Genomic DNA, 17,547 nt, shown 5'->3' with positions numbered 1-17,547 from the left:
ACACTGCCACACTGGGGACCACGCTTCTAGCACACGAACTTTTGGAGAACACACTCAAATCATGTCCAGACCTTGGCAGAGCCCCATCATTTTTGTTCTAGACTGAATCCATGGATGCAGGTCCTCCTCATTCAAATAAGGACAAGTTCACTTTGGGGTGCTGTTTCCTTTTTAGACTGCTCCTGGGTGATAACTAACAAGGTTTAGCTTCTGTCTCAATAACTGGTTCGGGCTCAGGGTTTAGTAACTGGTGATCTGATGCTTTAATCTGTTTGTTGGTGGTAGCTAAGATTCTGACTAGGTTAACAGTTGGATCCTCTAGGTTGATAGCTGAGCCTTTTAACTCAAGGTCTAGGAAATAAAAAATAATTAGACAAAATTAATCAGAAGACATCACTGGATGTATCAAACCAGTGTACTTGATGTCTAATGTGAGAACGTACATGACTCATTCCAGGATGAACCACACAGGCATCAAATGCTCCTTCCCTCATCTTTCCTCATAGGTTAGATGCCTCATGCATCCACAGGTGGCCAGAGGCAAAACCTCCTTTCTTTCCTACATCTTCCCTTTCTGTCCTCCAAGAGCATCATCTCAGCTTTCTTAACACCGTGTGTACTCTGGCTTCCTCTCTGTGCTTTCTCTCTTCCAGATAAGAAGCTCTCTGTCCCTGCCACAGATGTATCTTGTGCTTCCTCCTCTGACCCACATGCTTGTGCATCCTGTGTCACCAGCCTGTGACTCTTTCAATGTTTTATTATGCATTTGATTTCAAAGCTGAATTTTTATCTTTGGTTACTGGCTTCCTAGGGACAAGATTTAGACACTGGAAGTCTCCATGCTGGTAGTTTTCAAATCATATTAGCAGCAGATCCTTAGGAAAGGACTTAGATGGTTTTAAACTTCTCTACCTGTAACCCTCCAGAGCCATGAGCCAGTGCATCAGTTGGATTTTGAGTTAAATGAGAAGAGAGTTTCAAAGATTTGAAGGGTTGGTAGTAGATTAAGTGAGGTTTCCCATGTTTCACATTATACAATTCTCAGGCATTTGAGGTGTTATTTTTAGACTGTTGAACATAGATTACCATTATGTTAAGAAAAAGTAAGAAAGACAAATTGCAAAATGCAAAGACCACCTGAGTGCTCACACAAATCCCTGTGCCTCCCCCAGATATGCTGTGAGCTGGAAGAGTGTCAGAATCCTTGCCTGGAGCTGGAGCCCTTCGAATGTGGCTGTGACGAGATCCTGGTGTACCAGCAGGAGGACCCATCCGTGACTTGTGATCAGGTGGTTCTCCTTATCAAGGAAGTCATCAATAGGAGGTGTCCAGAGATGGTCTCCAACAGCCGGACGTCCTCAACAGAAGCTGTGGCGGGCAGTGCCCCCCTCTCCCAGGGCTCTTCTGGGATTATGGAGTTGTACGGTTCTGACATAGAACCACAGCCCAGCTCGGTGAATTTCATAGAAAACCCTCCAGATCTCAATGATTCTAACCAGGCTCAGGTGGACGTCAACGTAGACCTCGTTAGCCCAGATAGCGGACTGGCCACCATTAGGAGCAGCCGTTCATCCAAGGAGAGCTCAGTTTTCCTCAGTGATGACAGTCCAGTGGGAGAAGGTGCAGGGCCTCACCACAGCCTTCTCCCAGGGTTTGACTCCTATAGTCCCATCCCTGAAGGGGCAGTGGCAGAGGAACATGCCCGGTCTGGGGAACATGGGGAACACTTTGACCTCTTCAATTTTGACTCAGCACCCATGGCTTCTGGGCAGTCCCAGCCATCTTCCCATTCTGCAGACTACTCCCCAGCAGATGATTTCCCCAACAGTGATTCATCAGAGGGTCAGCTCCCCACTGGGCCCAAAGGACTTGATGACATAGGGATCAACATGTCCAATTATTCATCCAGTTCACTTTTGTCAGAGGCTGGAAAAGACAACCTTGTGGAATTTGATGAGGAGTTCGTCCAGAGACAAGAAAGTCTTGAAGACAACGTTGAAAGAAATTTGAGCATGACAGGTTTTATGGGAGATGACTCTCCTTCACCTGAAAGGCTGAAAAATATTGGGAAAAGGATTCCACCAACGCCTATGAATAGTTTTGTAGAAAGCTCACCGTCCACTGAAGAGCCAGCTCCACTCTATCCAGAAGACATAACCCACAAAGCAATTGACGCAGGGCACATGGGGCCACCTCAGACTCGTGCACGGTGCAGCAGCTGGTGGGGTGGTTTGGAAATTGATTCTAAAAATATTGCTGATGCATGGAGTTCCAGCGAACAAGAATCTGTCTTCCAGAGCCCTGAATCATGGAAAGATCATAAGCCCAGCCCAGTGGATAGGAGAGTCTCAGATTCTGTATTTCAGTCAAAGAATCTCGAATTCCCAAAGTCAGATCCTTGGGAGTCTGAATTTGGTCAGGCTGAACTGGGTAGCAATGCTATTCAGGACCAAAAAGAAGGAAGTCTGCAGTTTCAGAACCTGCCCACTGAGAAGTCACATCTGTCAAGTGCTTCCCCCCAGGCAACAAACCACCTGATAGAAGACTTTGCTGCTTTGTGGCATTCTGGTCGATCTCCCACCGCAATGCCTGAGCCCTGGGGAAAGTCTACAAATGATGCTGAACCAACTGCAGTGTCATTTCCAGCCTGGAGTGCATTTGGTAATGAAGATAATACCAAAACTCTACAAAATACCTGGAATCTTCACCCAACAAGTGGTGAGACACCTCCTGTGAGGGACCCCAGTGAGTGGGCCATGACCAAAAGTGGGTTTTCTTTTCCTTCAGAAGACCTACAGGACAATTCACCCAGTGAGATAAATAATGAAGCAGCTCCAAAAATCTGGGGTAAGAAAAACAATGACTCCAGGGAGAATATTGTTGTTTCTGGAAATCCCAGTTCTGATCTGGAACATGCATGGAACAATTCTAAGCCACCAAGGGAAGATCAGAATGGCTTAGTGGATCCTAAAACTAGGGGCAATGTATATGAGAAGGTAGATTCCTGGAGACTTTTTGAGGAGAGTATTAAGAAAGGAGGGTCAGATGTCCTAGCTCCTTGGGAAGATTCCTTCTTATCATATAAATGCTCTGATTACAGTGCATCCAATGTAGGAGAAGATTCAGTACCTTCTCCCTTAGATACCAACTACTCCACCTCTGACTCTTACACATCACCAACATTTGCTGGAGAGGAAAAAGAAACTGAAAACAAGCCATTTGCAAAAGAGGCAGGTTTGAAGTCAAATGATGCTGACTGTGCCACAGAGGAGGTTGAAGTCCCTCCACAGTCACCGCAGCAGCCACCAAGAAATCGAATCAGTTCTGGTCCTGGGAACCTGGACATGTGGGCTTCACCGCACGCAGACAATAATCCCGAAATAAATGCTGCTCATGACCCAGATAAAGATTTACCCAGGACAGAGCACACAGATGATAAGGACGTCTCCATGGAGGATGACATGGTGGAAAGCAGCCAGTCCAGTTATGACGACCCCAGCATGATGCAGATGTACAATGAAACCAACCGGCAGCTAACACTTCTGCACAGCAGCACCAACTCCCGCCAGGCGGCCCCAGACAACCTCGACTTGTGGAACAGAGTCATTCTGGAGGACACGCAGTCCACAGCAACCATCTCAGATATGGACAATGACTTGGACTGGGATGACTGCAGTGGGGGTGTGGCAATCACCAGTGACGGCCACGCAGAGGGATACATGGCTGAAAGTACAGAACCAGAAACCCGATTTTCAGTGAGACAGGTGGAACCATGGGGCACAGAGCATCAGGAAGCAAATCAGATAGATTGGGAACTCCCCCAATCTGAACACACCAAGGACTCTGCTCCCAACGAATATCACACCCTGAATGAAAAGAGCGGGCAGCTAATTGCAAACAGTATTTGGGATTCTTTCATAAGAGATAAAGACATGTCATCATTCGGGTTGCCAGACCCATTGTATATTACAGATTCAGAACAAAGCGTTCTGCCTCCTGAGAGGCCCAGAGATTCACCCCCTGAAAGTCCCAGCCATTCAGTGAGTGATAAGGACAGTCACATCCGAGACGTGCTGGAAGTTTCTGGAATCAGTGAGTCAGAAACACTTACACCTCATCCTGAAAACCAGGACACAGGGACAGAAGCCCTGCAAGGTGACACAGAATCCCTGGTGACCAGACTTGAGAGTCCAGAACATTTTGCACACTCAGATCCATGGATGATAGGTCACGGCTACGAAAAAAGTGAAATTGAGAATGAAGTTTCAAGCTCCTGTGACAGGGGGAGCCTTGATAAGGAGGAGCCAGTAGGTTTGGGAATGGATAGCACTTCAGGGATTTCTGGAAGAGGAACTGATGATCAAGAACTGTCTTCTCCAGTTGCATCTGACCATGAAGAAATCTGCACTGAATCAGACAAAATAAACTCTTATTCAGTCACTTTCAGTCCTCCAACCAAGGAATCAGAGGATGTTTTAGAATATGAATCTCACAATACAACCTCTTATGATGCACAAACAGAGATATCCACAAATAACCTGCAAGCAAAAGAGACCTATGAAGAGTCCCTTGTAAGTCACAGGAACTCAGATGAAACTACTGAGATTCCAGGTGAGATGAATTTAACAAAAAATGTATCTTTATCTGAAATGGATCCTGAGAAAACTGTAAAATATAATATTCTGGAGCCAGAGAGAGAGAATGAAGGGTCACCTCAAGCATCTCCCCAAAGCCTGAATATTTGTGATGGCCCTACAGATAGTGATGTGCAGGACAATCACACAAGCTCTGAGATAACTAAGAATCTTGAATCTAAGGGTACTGAGAACAGCCTTCCAGGAGCCAATTCATCTGGAGATTATGACAGAGATAGTGTTTCCAGTAGGTATACTCACTCAAGTGCATCAAGTCCTGACCTAAATGATACTTTGGCCACGTTGTCTCCCTGGGGCCATGGACCCAGTGTTGAACTTCAGCAAGAGGATGGAGATGAATGGAGTAAGCAGGATCGCCAAGAATCTGAATCAGTCACCAGCAAGGGCCAAGAAGAAGCTATTTCTAAAGAGAAGGACTTGGAGAAAAGCAGAATGGATGGGCTTGAAAACAACTTTGATCACAAGGTTCCTAAATTTTTAGAGATTTGGAATGACTCAGTGGATCGTGATTCCCTGTCCTCTTTATCCAGTCCCGAAACAGGCAAATATTCTGACTATTCAGGTGATTATCAGGAAAGAAATATAATGTTGAGCCATCAGGAGAAAAATGAATGTGCCATTCCTGAACCTGTGCAGCCAGAGGACGCCAAGGTCATTCGAGCAACTTCCGACTCTGATGAGGATGGTGTAGGTGATGAAGAGTTGGTAGAGAAAAAGATCCATTTGGTCACTCATCAAGTTGCTCAGAGTGAATCCAGAGCTTGGGATTCATCGATTGAATCCAATTCCTTGGCCACAGCAGACACCATGCCTGAGGAGTTTTCTGACAATACTGGCAGCTTAGAACCAGCAGAGAATGAAAATAAGTCAAACCCATTCTGTGACAATCCACAAAGCAGCCTTGATCACTGGAATTTCTCACCACTCACAGAGACTGAAATGCAGATCACAGCAACGGAGGAAAGGACATTTTCTCCAGAAACAGAGAGGACCGGAGACAATGTATGGCAAATAACTCCCCAAACTGAACCAAACAGTGAAGACCATTCTAAATTGGAAATGCGTGGCTTCTCAACTGAGAGCTGCGAATGGTGGAACGCTCCCCAACCCAAAGCGAGACCACTGGGGAGTGCGTTTGAAGGGGAGTTGTCTAACTCGAGTGCTGTGTTAGAGATGAATTCTTCAGACTACCAAGGTGTGGGTCCCTGGGGAGCACCCAGGCAGGATGATATGGAATCCATGGATACACACTGTACTAATCCTTTCAATGATAAACTTCAGTCACCCTTTCTGGACAATAGTGGGGACAACTCCCATGAGAAATTTTGGAACATTCAACCAAGACAGCCAGACCCAGATGCTGATCGGTTTAGCCAGCTTGTAATATTGGACCAAATTAAAGATAAGGATTCCACAGAGCAAATCATCATATCTTCTGCTGGCAATGAGCTTCCTTCTGAAATGCCCACCCAAGAACAGTGTCAGAATTCCATGCTGTCTGTCTGGGATCAGCCAGACCCAGCATTTACTCCTACAGATGAAAATGAATGTGTTATAGCTAATGGTTCAACTACAGAATGTCAAGAAGCAAATTGGTGGGAACAAGAAAAATCATACCTTGATGAAATGACACATTCCAGCATTGCCACAGAAAATATCCCTGCTGTCAGTTCCCCCACACAGTTAATAAAGAAGTCGGGCTCTGAATGGGATAGCTCCAGCCCTAGTGAGAGCCCCCAAGGTACCTTTGTTCCAGATATTTTGCATGGTAACTTCCAAGAAGGTGGGCAGTTGGCCTCAGCTTCACCTGATTTGTGGATGGATGTCAAGCAGCCCTTCAGTATAAAAGCAGATGGTGAGAATCCTGATATACTGACTCACTGCGACCAAGACAGCAATTCTCAGGCCTCCAACAGCCCTGATATATGTCATGATTCTGAAGCAAAGCAAGAAACTGAGCCAAACATCAGTGTTTGCATGGGACCTGAAGTGAAACCCAGAGATTGTTATCTTGCTGAACCAAAGATGAATGAAGAACCCCATCAGGAGCTCAGGCAGGAATCCATCCCATACAACTCAGAACTCTGTTCTAAAAATGCAATTCCACTGCCACCCATCAGTAGTCAAGCAAATATAGATGACTCATCTCAGCCTCCCTCTTATAGAAGTTCTCCAGAACCTTCTGAAATGAATGATGATAATGGTGCAGGTTTAAAAGCATCAGAAAAAAGAATCAGCTCAGATACAGCAGCTGTTTTGGAAGTTTCAATCCCAAGGATTGAGAATGTGGGAACTAGTGTTTCTGTAACTCACCAGAAGCCACCTGTGGAAGGTAGTGACTCTTGGGTATCAGAGGGCTTTTTTCCTGAAAGTCAGACAGGTACAAGAGCTTCACCTAGCTATGAACCATCTTTTGCTCCTGTGAATCCTGCCACAGCTACTGATGCTTTGCTGGCCTCAGACACCTGCCTGGATATAAGTGAAGCTGCCTTTGACCATAGTTTCAGTGATGCCTCTGGTCTCAACACTTCTACAGGAACAATAGATGACATGAGTAAATTGACATTATCGGAAGGCCATCCTGAGACACCAGTGGATGGGGATGCAGGGAAGCAAGATATTTGTTCATCTGAAGCCTCATGGGGTGATTTTGAATATGATGTAGTGGGCCAGAATATCGATGAAGATTTAATCAGAGAACCTGAACACTTCCTGTATGGTGGTGACCCTCCCTTGGAGGAAGATGCTCTAAAGCAATCGCTGGCACCCTACACACCTCCCTTTGATTTGTCCTATCTCACAGAACCTACCCATGGTGCTGAAACAACAGAGGAAGCTGGATCTCCAGAGGATGTGTCTCTGGGGAGTGAAGCAGCAGAGATGTTGCTTTCCGCCCTTCCTGATCAAACTGAGGGAAAACACCCTGAGACCCCAAACGAACAACCTGGACACCAGCTGGTTGTACTGCATATTCATGAAGACCCTGAATCAGTTTCTTCGCCTGTAGGAGGAGTAGGCTCCAACATTGAGTTATCACCATCAAATATTGACTGGGAAGTAGAAACAGATAATTCTGATCTGCCAGCAGGTGGCGACATGGGACCATCAAATGGTAAGAAATTTCCCCATTCCTCCACCCCCAAGAAATTGCTGACCTCATTTAAACTTATTCCATAGTAAAACACACTCTACCTACCAGTGTAGGTAAAGAGAAACCAACTACATTTGCAATGCATACTAACCAATGCTTGCATGATGCAGTTAAATCTAATGCTTATAATACCTATCCCTGATTGTGTGTGAGAAAATTGAACAACTCTACAAAATATAAAGATTTTTAAAATTACCTCCTTCTTGATAATTACTTGCAAAGATCCCAAATCACACAATGTGTTAATTAAGATTTATTCTCCCCTTCTCACTTTCATCTTTTTCTAGGTGCCAGTCAGGGAACATTAGACATAGAAGAAAAAATAATTCCTACTGAAGAAACTGAGCAGATAAAATCAGAATACAAGGATGAAAGATTCATAGATAAGAATGAGGATCATCATGTGCTACACATGGATTACATACTTGTAAGCCATGAAAAAAATTCACCCTTGAAGCCAGCCTGTGAAGCAAGAGAAAGCATATCTGAATTAGAAGAATCACACATAGAATCCCAAGAAACAGAGCTGCCAGGAACTCAGTTAGCAAGCTTTACAGAAACATGTCAGCCTGCCTCCTTAAAAGAAAACAAAGTTCATTCTGAAGAGAAAATGTCCTCCAAAGATGACAAGAGGTCATCTCTTGAAAGCCCTGCACAAGACCGAAGTTGGATGGTCTTGGGCCATGGTGAAGTTGGTGATCCATCGTTGGAAGCCAGGGACTCAGGGCCTGGATGGTCTTGCCAGACTGTGGAGCCATTATTCTCTGATCTCAGCCTGGGCAAGTGTCCCCAGGTACAGGCTCTTGGAGAAATGAAGCCTCTAGAGTCTTTAGCACTAGAGGAAGTTTCTGATGGTCAGAGCAGCCAATCACAGAAGAACAAGAGCCTGGGTAGGGCTGTCCCAGACGCAGTTCTGTTGCAGACTGTCACCCATGACAATGAATGGGAAATGCTTTCGCCACAGCCTTCTCAGAAAAACAGGATCCCTGAGAGGGAAATGGAGGCGGAGACAGAGTTCCTGGAGCCTGGAACCAGGAAACCAAGACCAAATGGGTGAGCAAAACATTGGATTTATTTTTTTCTTGAAAACTGTTTTATTTAGAAATCAGGGGTTATAGAATATAAAGAACACCTGTATGATGACAGCTTTACTTTCATTTATTGCAAGGCATATCATCCATAAAACTAGAGAACTATGACCATAATGATAATTTGTGTACATTTTCAGCAAAAAAAAAAAAAATTCCTTCAAGTCTTATTCCTGTCCCACCCTATGTGCTTCAATACCTATATGACTCTGAAACAGGAAATGGAATGAAATGATGCTGCATTTATTCAGCACCTACTGTGTGCAAGGCAGTTTGCACATGTCATCTAATTTAATCCTTAAATCCTTATGCTGGTGGAGAAGAAAAAAGGGGAGGGATGGGGAAGAAGAAAGTCCCCAGCAGCCCTGCTGGCTTTTAACATTTCTATCACTTTCCTAGATTTAAATAACCAGAGTGAGCAGTCTGGGCTTCAAACCTTTCCACCTCCAAAGGCCATAGTTTCTGGCTGACACACTGCCTATCTTACAGAAAAGGCATTTTTTCGTTTGATGTAAACACCAAACTTACTGGTAGGGATGAAGAGAATCCAGAGCAGGGTCAAAATCTTGGTGTGAAACAGTTGACCCCTGATTGACTGAGAAACTGGCAAATAATCATCAAACCAATGATTCCTTTATCCAACTGTCCATCCATTCATTCACATGACTTCTGAGAATTGGCCTTGTGCCACATTTCTGGGTAGCCAAGGGGCATACAGCAGGCAACAGGATGTTCTCGCCAACTTCAACATTTTGGGTTCCGTTGGAACTGTTTTTAAACTTTTTATTTCTCTTCATTTGCCCTTATAACACCCCCCAACATCACTTCCAAGGACAAAAGGGCAAATAGTGAAAAGTAAATTAAGCGAAGGGGGAAATCCTGTTTTCTCTTTAAAAGGCAGTGAGGAAAGATATCATTTTCCTGTTCAGTTTGGGAATTTAAAGGATTACATGCACCATGTCCCCACTGTGAATCAGGAAATCTGGATCCCATCCTGGATCTACTATTACCAGATATGTATTTTAGGATTAACCACAGGTTTACATTTCCTCGTCTGTGAAATTAGTGGGTTGGGCTGAATGATCTCAAGCTTTCCTGTGGTATTAAATTCTGTGAACTTAATTTGTGTGGAAACAGATTGTGTTCAAGAAAGCTCCAGCATTTGCAAATTACATTTCTTGATGAAGGAATCAGAAAACAAAAAACATAGCAGGAGTATGTGGGGTTACTCAACTGCCGTATTGAGTTAAAAGCTGTACCATATTCAAGTACAGTTTTGTAAACCGACATTTTCAGTTGGCCTCATCTTTCTTTTCCTGTCAAGCTACTTCCTTCCAGAGAGACCCCAGATCCATTATCAGAAAGAGAAGCAGATGGATCCCAGCAGCCCTGCTGGCATTGTTGTGGGTTGAGCTAAGAAATCAGGCAGCCATGAGTTGGCTGAGCTATTGTTTGGCTTCTGGTCTGCATTTCGCACATACCCCTGCCATCCAAAGGATGACAGTCAGTGTCCAATTGTGCCACCAGCACATTTTCTTTCAACAGGACAGAAAAGATTCCTTTGCTCATCTCTTTCCACTCAGCCCCTTTAGCATTGAAATTTCTCCTGGTGGGGGGCCAGAGCAGATTTGGGTTTTTTTTCCCTCAGCATTGCTATTAACTTTTGCATAGTACTCTGTATCTGAAAGTTTCCTTCTGTGCTGATTATTGGGAAGAGACGGGTTGTTTAAAACAGCAGTCCTCTAAGTGGGATCCTAAGACGTGCAACATCAATACCACCAGAGTGCCTGTAAGAAATGCAATGATCTGCTCCATCCCAGATCTCCCTCCTCATCAGGAACTCCAGGGGCTGGGAACAGCCCGTCAACCTCTGCTTCAGCAGCTCCTCCCAGTGAGTCAGGTACAAACTTAAGTTTGAGAACTACTGCTCCAGATCAGACTCCTAGTCTACATGTTCTCAGTTTAAGGAGTTAGACATAGGTGAAAAGATAGATAATAGTCAAGATGATATATGACCAATGTCATTTTAAGTAGCTCAGATTATGGGCATTTACTATAGATCAGCTACTAAGCATTATCTCACTTGACAATGGCAACTGCATGGGGTAAAATGATATAAGGCAGAAACTGGTAAGAAGAGAGACTCCTGTTGAGGTGCTTGTATGGAGCAGGTACCAGGACAGTGTATCATCTATCAGGAGGGAAGGTGCCCAGGGCCCACAATACATTAAGGCCCATAAGAATGCTTTACTTTCTTTTACAGTCAAAGGGAAAGAATGATTATGTTCCTGTGTGTATTACATTTGTCTTTACACCAAAATAGTTGCAAAATAATTTAAAAAAATATATAATGAAGGAAGGGGCCCATGAAGGCAGAAGGGCCCCTGGAAGTTACAGTGTAGCTGAGAGGTACAAGTTGAGATGGACGAAAGAAAGATCATGACTTGGAAAGAGAAAGAGGAGAGAAGCAGCCAATCCAGTGAACTGGGAAGAATAAGATGCCCCAACTCATGGCAACAGGAAGACAAGCACAGAATGAGAGTCATGTTTTCCTAAACACAAACCTAGCCACACCTGACACATCATCTGATCACAGGACAGAATGTCTAAAATCAAGAACATCATACGAGAGAGAGAGAGAGAGAGAGAGAGAGAGAGAGAGAGAGAGAGAGAGAGGTGATAGAGATAGAGGGGGGAGGGGAGACTTCATAAATAGAAGTAGGTACACAGTGATATGACACACCAACTACAACTCCATGGCTTTCCTCTCTTCGCCCACCTTATCCCCTCAGCTCCCAGACTGCTTTGAGCACCTGAGTCAGCATGAGAAAGATGCTTTTCCTTTTTATTCCACCTGCTCGCTCCTATTAACAAAATGTTCTAGTAGGGCTAGGAGAGAGCCTCTCTCCTTGAATTGTCAGCACTGTTCCTGTTCCCTAGGATCAGCCTTCCCAGGGCCCTTTGCCAACACCTTGGTCATCCTGCAACTACAGAGTGGGCCAGGAGGGGAACAAATACCAGTTCCCTGAGAAAGTGACGAATGTACCTGGTCTTTCCTATGTAGTCTCAGAGCACATCTGAAGAGTAAGCCTTGATTAAAATGAAGGGGCAAAGCATGGTCAGAAGAATGACATAAAGAAAGGAACAATTGTGTCATGTATTGTTCAGGGGTTTCTAGAGGAACAGAAACAATAGGAGATATACATATACCAATGCATACATATAACACTAAGGGATATCTATATGTGTATTTATATCTATATATCAGTGCATACATATAACAACAGGAGATAAAGATACAGATAAATAAAGGGAAAGGAGAGAGACAGAGGGAGGGAGGGAGAGAGAATGGACTTATTTGTTATAATACTGGCAGATCCAATCTCTGGAGAGCAGGCCAGCAACCTAGAAACTCAGGAAAGAATCAGTATTAAATGGAGTCCAAATTCTGAGAGCAGCAGGCTGGAAACTCAGTCTTGAGGTGAATTCTTTCTTCAGGAAACTTCAGACTTCTCTCCATGGCCTTCAACTTATTGGATGAGGCCTACACATAATATGAAGCATAATGTGCTTTACTCAAAATCTGCCAATTTCCTTGGAAATAACTTCCATAAAGTACCTTTTCAGAGATATATAGACTGATCTTGGGCCAAATAACTGGGCATCATACCCTCACCAAGTTAACACATAACATGAACCATCACAGTTGATAGTCAAAAGCCCAAACTAAATCCCAAGAAGGCAAACCACTAAACAATTTTAGACTCATCATCCGCATTATATAAAATAGTGAAAGTCAATATACAAATAAATTGACTTTCCATAAGTGGGACAAGGAAATAACTGCACAGGGTGATGAAAGGAATAATTTCGGAGAGGACTGGGAAAACTGACAATATCATCTAACCTTGGAGATACATGCAGCAGTGGTAGGTGGAAGGAATGAAGGGGAAGGGAGGAAAAGGGAGAGGGCCTTACATTGTTGTCTCATGGACCTTTCTGTTTGTGGTGCTGAGGATCATACCCAGGTCCTTGGGGATGCTAAGCCAAGTCTCTCCCTCTGAGCTACACCCCCAGCCTATCTCAAAGACTTCTGACTTGGAGTATTTAGGAGTAAATCTGACCCTCATATTTGTGAAGATATACCTTGCTTCTTTACTCTGTGAGGTGAGGTATTTCATGTTCCACAAACTAAAAATAACCTTTGAACACAGTATATTTCATATTCCATACAGTCTGCTTCTATGCTAACCTCTATATAGTCTATCTTTTTTAATTAGTAATTTTTTACCTTTTTTCCTGTCTAACAAGACCATGGAAAAAAAACTCATCTTTTCCCCTGTGAGTGAGTGACATCATCAGACCTTTTGGTTTTTCACGAGACCTTCAAAATTAGACTTTTTTCTGTCTATGACTTACATTTGAAGAGTTAATACATTGGTTCTCTTATCCACATGGATAAAGAAATAATCTACAGACTCTTTCTCTCCATGTTGGGTAATGGGAACATTGAGAAGAATCTGCAGGCCCCTTTCTGAGCCTTGCTGTGTGGATAGACCGTGTCCCAGGCCTAAACATCTGTCCTCACTAAAGGGTGAGTTGATATTCCACAAACTCAGCTTTCCATGATTTATGCACTGTTTCTTGGCTTTTCCATGAGCCAAAGATGGAAAAACCAAACTTGGCACTGACTTTGTGTTTATGTTTGTAATTAAAGTTGATCATATTTGGTGAGTCGGTGGCGACATTTAAGTCTCATTAAAAGTCCTTCAAATTTGCAATTTAGTTTCTTCCCTCTTCCCTCCCTCTTTTTTCTTCCTTTCTTTCTTTTTGGTTCCCTAACCCCTCATCTCTGCATATCTGGCCAACCCTACCCTGAGCAGACCTTCAATAACAAGAGCTAGCAGATTAACAATTATATTATTTTCTGGTTCACCAATTGTCATTTGAGAAAGATAAGGCAAGTTTAACTATCACTATTACTCAGTCCAGTGAGAAAACTGTTTAATGAACAACTAAGATGACAGGCATGGTCATGCCCATCTAGTCTGAGTTATTTGGGAGGCAGGGATGGGGGGATCACTGAGCTCACTGAGTTCAAGACCAGCCTGAGCAACAGTGAGACCCTGTCTCAAACAAACAAACAAACAAACAAAAAGTTAGTTGCTAATGACATCCACAAATGAGAAACTGGTGAAGTTGAGACTTAAACCTAAGACTTCTCACTTCTATCCCAGAACTTGTCAATGAAGCATGGCAGTTTCAAGTCCATTCTTGAACAGCTATAGTTGATGAATTCATTCCTCTTTTCCCCCATTGTCTCATCAAAAGGCATATAATGGGCTGGGGATATAGCTCAGTTGCCTTGCAAGTTCAAGGCCCTGGGTTCAATCCCCAGCACTGAGACAAAAAAAAAAAAAAAAAAAAAAGGCAAATACAGCCTCATAGTGAAAGTTTCCAGTGGAATATTTTGAGAATGACTGAGCCAGAACTTGCCTTTCAGACAATCTTGTGACCTACTGAGGTTTTTTTGATGCCTGAACACAGATTTCCTACCACAGCAAACTGTTAAGATGGCTGCTACTCATTGGGGGTGTGCAGGACCACTCTGAGTGACTGAAGGTCAAAGGGAAACAAGAAAATCAAAGCCTTTCTATGTTCATTTAATTTTTTCAAATATTTGTAGATGCAGCATTGTGTGGTGAGGGATCTTAGAATAAGGCAGCACAGAGTGTCAACCCAAGCAGGTACAGTTCAGCTGACTGGCAGAAGGAACATCCACAGAGCACCCATTCATGTTGTGTTGGCTTCCCATTTTAGGGAGCATCCAAGTTGTGTCTCTGCCTGAAAGCTTGAAATGTCAGAATTAGTGGCAAAGCTTCCTTCAAGAACACTTCCATGAAAATTGATGGTATTTGAGGAAGAAAAGAACTCAGGACTTTCTTAAGTAGGATGTATTATTAGGATGTCAGGGACACAGGAGAAAACAGATGACACATTCCAATTAGGAAGATTCAAGAGATATTTAATAGAGGGAGGATTTATAAAGATGGAGGCAGAGTGTGGGAGACCCACAAGGAATAACACAGTAGCCCAGGAATAATGGCAGCCAGAGGGAAGGGAGAGATTACCAGGTCCCAGAACAACAATTTCAAGAATTTAGGGTAGAAAAGTGAGGGACTGTCCTCAGCCCCAGGCATTCCCACAGGGAGGGACCAGTGAGTGCTTATCCTTACCTCCCTCTCCTTCCTCCCTCTAATCTCCCACCAGCATCCTCATTGGACAAAACCAAGTGGAAGTCAGAAGGTGGGGAGGTTGGCAAAGAGCAGGTTGGAGAAAGTAGGGGAGTGGAGCTGAGGAGGCAGATGTTATTCAGCATTGCTGGCTCAGGTAGAGCATGGTGAAACATCAGCTTCTGAACAGTGTACTGAGATATTTATGTACAGGATTAGTCAGCTGTTCCTATGGTGGATGATTTGTCTCTGAGATCCATGTGAGTCCTTTTGGAACAAAGGCTATCTAAAAGTCAGTCCAGCATGGAGTTACCCTTTGGAGAAATCCAAGCTGCTGGTTCTGAACCTGAAACAGTTTTATCCCTCCCTCACCTCTGGGAATATTTGCCAAACTGGAGACACTTATTGTTGGGGTGAGTGACACTCTTGTGGTGGGGACAGGTCAAGAATGGTGCTAGATATCCTACCATGGGGAAGACATAAGATCTTCCCCACAACAAAGGATTATTCAACCCCAGGAACTCATAGTGCCAAAGCTAAGAAACCTGCTTTCTTCCGCCTCCTTACTTTCTTCCTACTACTTGTTTTTCCTCTGAAAAGATCTTCCATTTATTTAATTGGTTTTATCATATCTCTCTCCATCTATGAGAATATAACCTCCAGGAAAGCAGAAGTTTGGTTCATTACTGTATTCCTAGTGCTTAGAATGGCACCTGTCAAATGTCAGGTGTCCCACAAATATGCCTGATTGAATGAATGGAAAAGAATTGCAGTTTGTCTAACACAATTTGCTTTTAATGAAACTATGAAAATGTCAGGTGTTTGCTGCACCCTTTTTTCAAGGTAGTTTCACTTAGGAACTAACTGTAAGGAATCCCACAGAAACCATGCCAGACACAGGAAATCACATAAGGGAGTTTATTAAGCAAACAGAGTGTCTCCCTGCAGGGTAAGAAAGAAAATGAGAGGAAAAGAAAGGGAACGAGAAAGGGTGCATGCTAGAGAGAGTGGAAAAGCAAGGAGGAGAAAGTAAGCAAATGTGTAGGAGAGAAAAGCAAGAGAAAAGATGGGAGGGTAGCTACAGTGAAGCAATTGAATTCCACTGGGCTAACAGGGGACCAATAACGGAGAAGGATACTTGCAAGCTGACTGATGAACCAATAGCTAGCTAGGATGTTCACAGACTGACAGTAGTTGGGAGGCGGGTAATGCCTGCAACAGAAAGGGCGGGGAGAGCAGCTTTCAGACTGCCAAGTTAGGTTGTGTTGCAACCTAATGGGCCCAGGAGCAGCTTTGTATTACAGGAACAATATGCATCTTCCTCTTCTAAAGTTATAAAATTCATCTTTTGAAACCTAAGAACATGGTTACCTATTTTTAGTGTTCCTATCCTTTTCCTGTTTGTTACAATTCCTTCATGATTCTTACAATTCTATAGTTTTCCCATGGTGCTGTTATTCATTTCATTCAAACTCTTGGAGAAAAATAGATGTGCCTGTTCAGTTTTTTTTTTTTTAATTGGTTATGTGTTCCTTTACCATAACTATTATAATCTCTTCAGTTTGAATGTTCTTTTCCTTATCAGGCAAGGAAAATGGTTCTACTTAGTCATCTCTTATGCATAAACTCAAGCAGCAGTTGACAACATGTAACCTTCAAAAACCTTTTTATTCTTGCTTTTTAAACCTCAATTCATTAAATAATCATTTGAAAATATTGATTAGGCTCTCAGTAAATAAGTAAAACCTCACTGGAGAATTTGACATCTACCATACCTTTTTTTGTCAATATAATCATCAGTATGCAACTTATTGTATTTAAGCAGTAATTCTTATTCAAAAAATAATTGTAACTGCCTCCGTATAAGAATAAAATAATGCATTTCCTCAATTGCTGACTCTAGTTTAGGATTATTATTATTAGGTATAATCAGGAAGAATGTCCTGCAAGACACCAGGAAGTATCATTGGTGATAGTGTCCCACAATTCACACATTTAGTGTTTCCACATTTAATGAAGAATTAATTTTAAAAGTATCTGTGATTGGCCTGATGCTGATAACTTAATCACTTTCCATATCTGCTGCTGACTTTTAAAACAGACATCATTTAAAACAGAATTAACTACAGGGCCTTTTCTACCTACAACACACTTAACTCCTCCTTCTGTGGCCTTCTGTTCCTGCCTTTTCCACTTGGGGAAGGAAACCAACCCCCTCTTTGATCTAGCATTTCATACAGGAGAGGTCTCCAATCAGGCACATGCCTGTAATCCCAGCTATTTGGGAGACTGAGGCAGGAGGATTGTAAGCTAGAGGCCAGCCTGGGCAACTTAGTGAGACACTGTCCCAAAACTAAATATATATATATGTATGTTTAAAAAAAAAAAAAGAGAGATGAGGATGTAGCTCAGTGGTAGAG

The 17,547-nt window shown here is 43.1% G+C and overlaps 1 protein-coding gene across 6 annotated transcripts in view; it reads left to right on the top strand.

Annotated features, from left to right (window-relative positions):
• Positions 1-17,547, top strand: part of Prune2 (prune homolog 2 with BCH domain) — a 264,764-nt gene that overhangs the window by 167,619 nt on the left and 79,598 nt on the right. For all 6 annotated transcript variants that reach the window (XM_047524259.1, XM_047524258.1, XM_047524256.1 and 3 more), the window contains exons 8-9: positions 1,173-7,767; positions 8,094-8,859. In XM_047524259.1, coding sequence (XP_047380215.1) covers positions 1,173-7,767; positions 8,094-8,859 — 7,361 coding nt within the window. The remainder of the gene's footprint in view (positions 1-1,172; positions 7,768-8,093; positions 8,860-17,547) is intronic.

The sequence above is a fragment of the Sciurus carolinensis genome, chromosome 14 (genome assembly GCF_902686445.1).
Source record: "Sciurus carolinensis chromosome 14, mSciCar1.2, whole genome shotgun sequence".
Lineage (NCBI taxonomy): Eukaryota > Metazoa > Chordata > Mammalia > Rodentia > Sciuridae > Sciurus > Sciurus carolinensis.
Note: the sequence above shows the minus strand (reverse complement) of the source record. Positions and strands in the feature narration are given on the sequence as shown.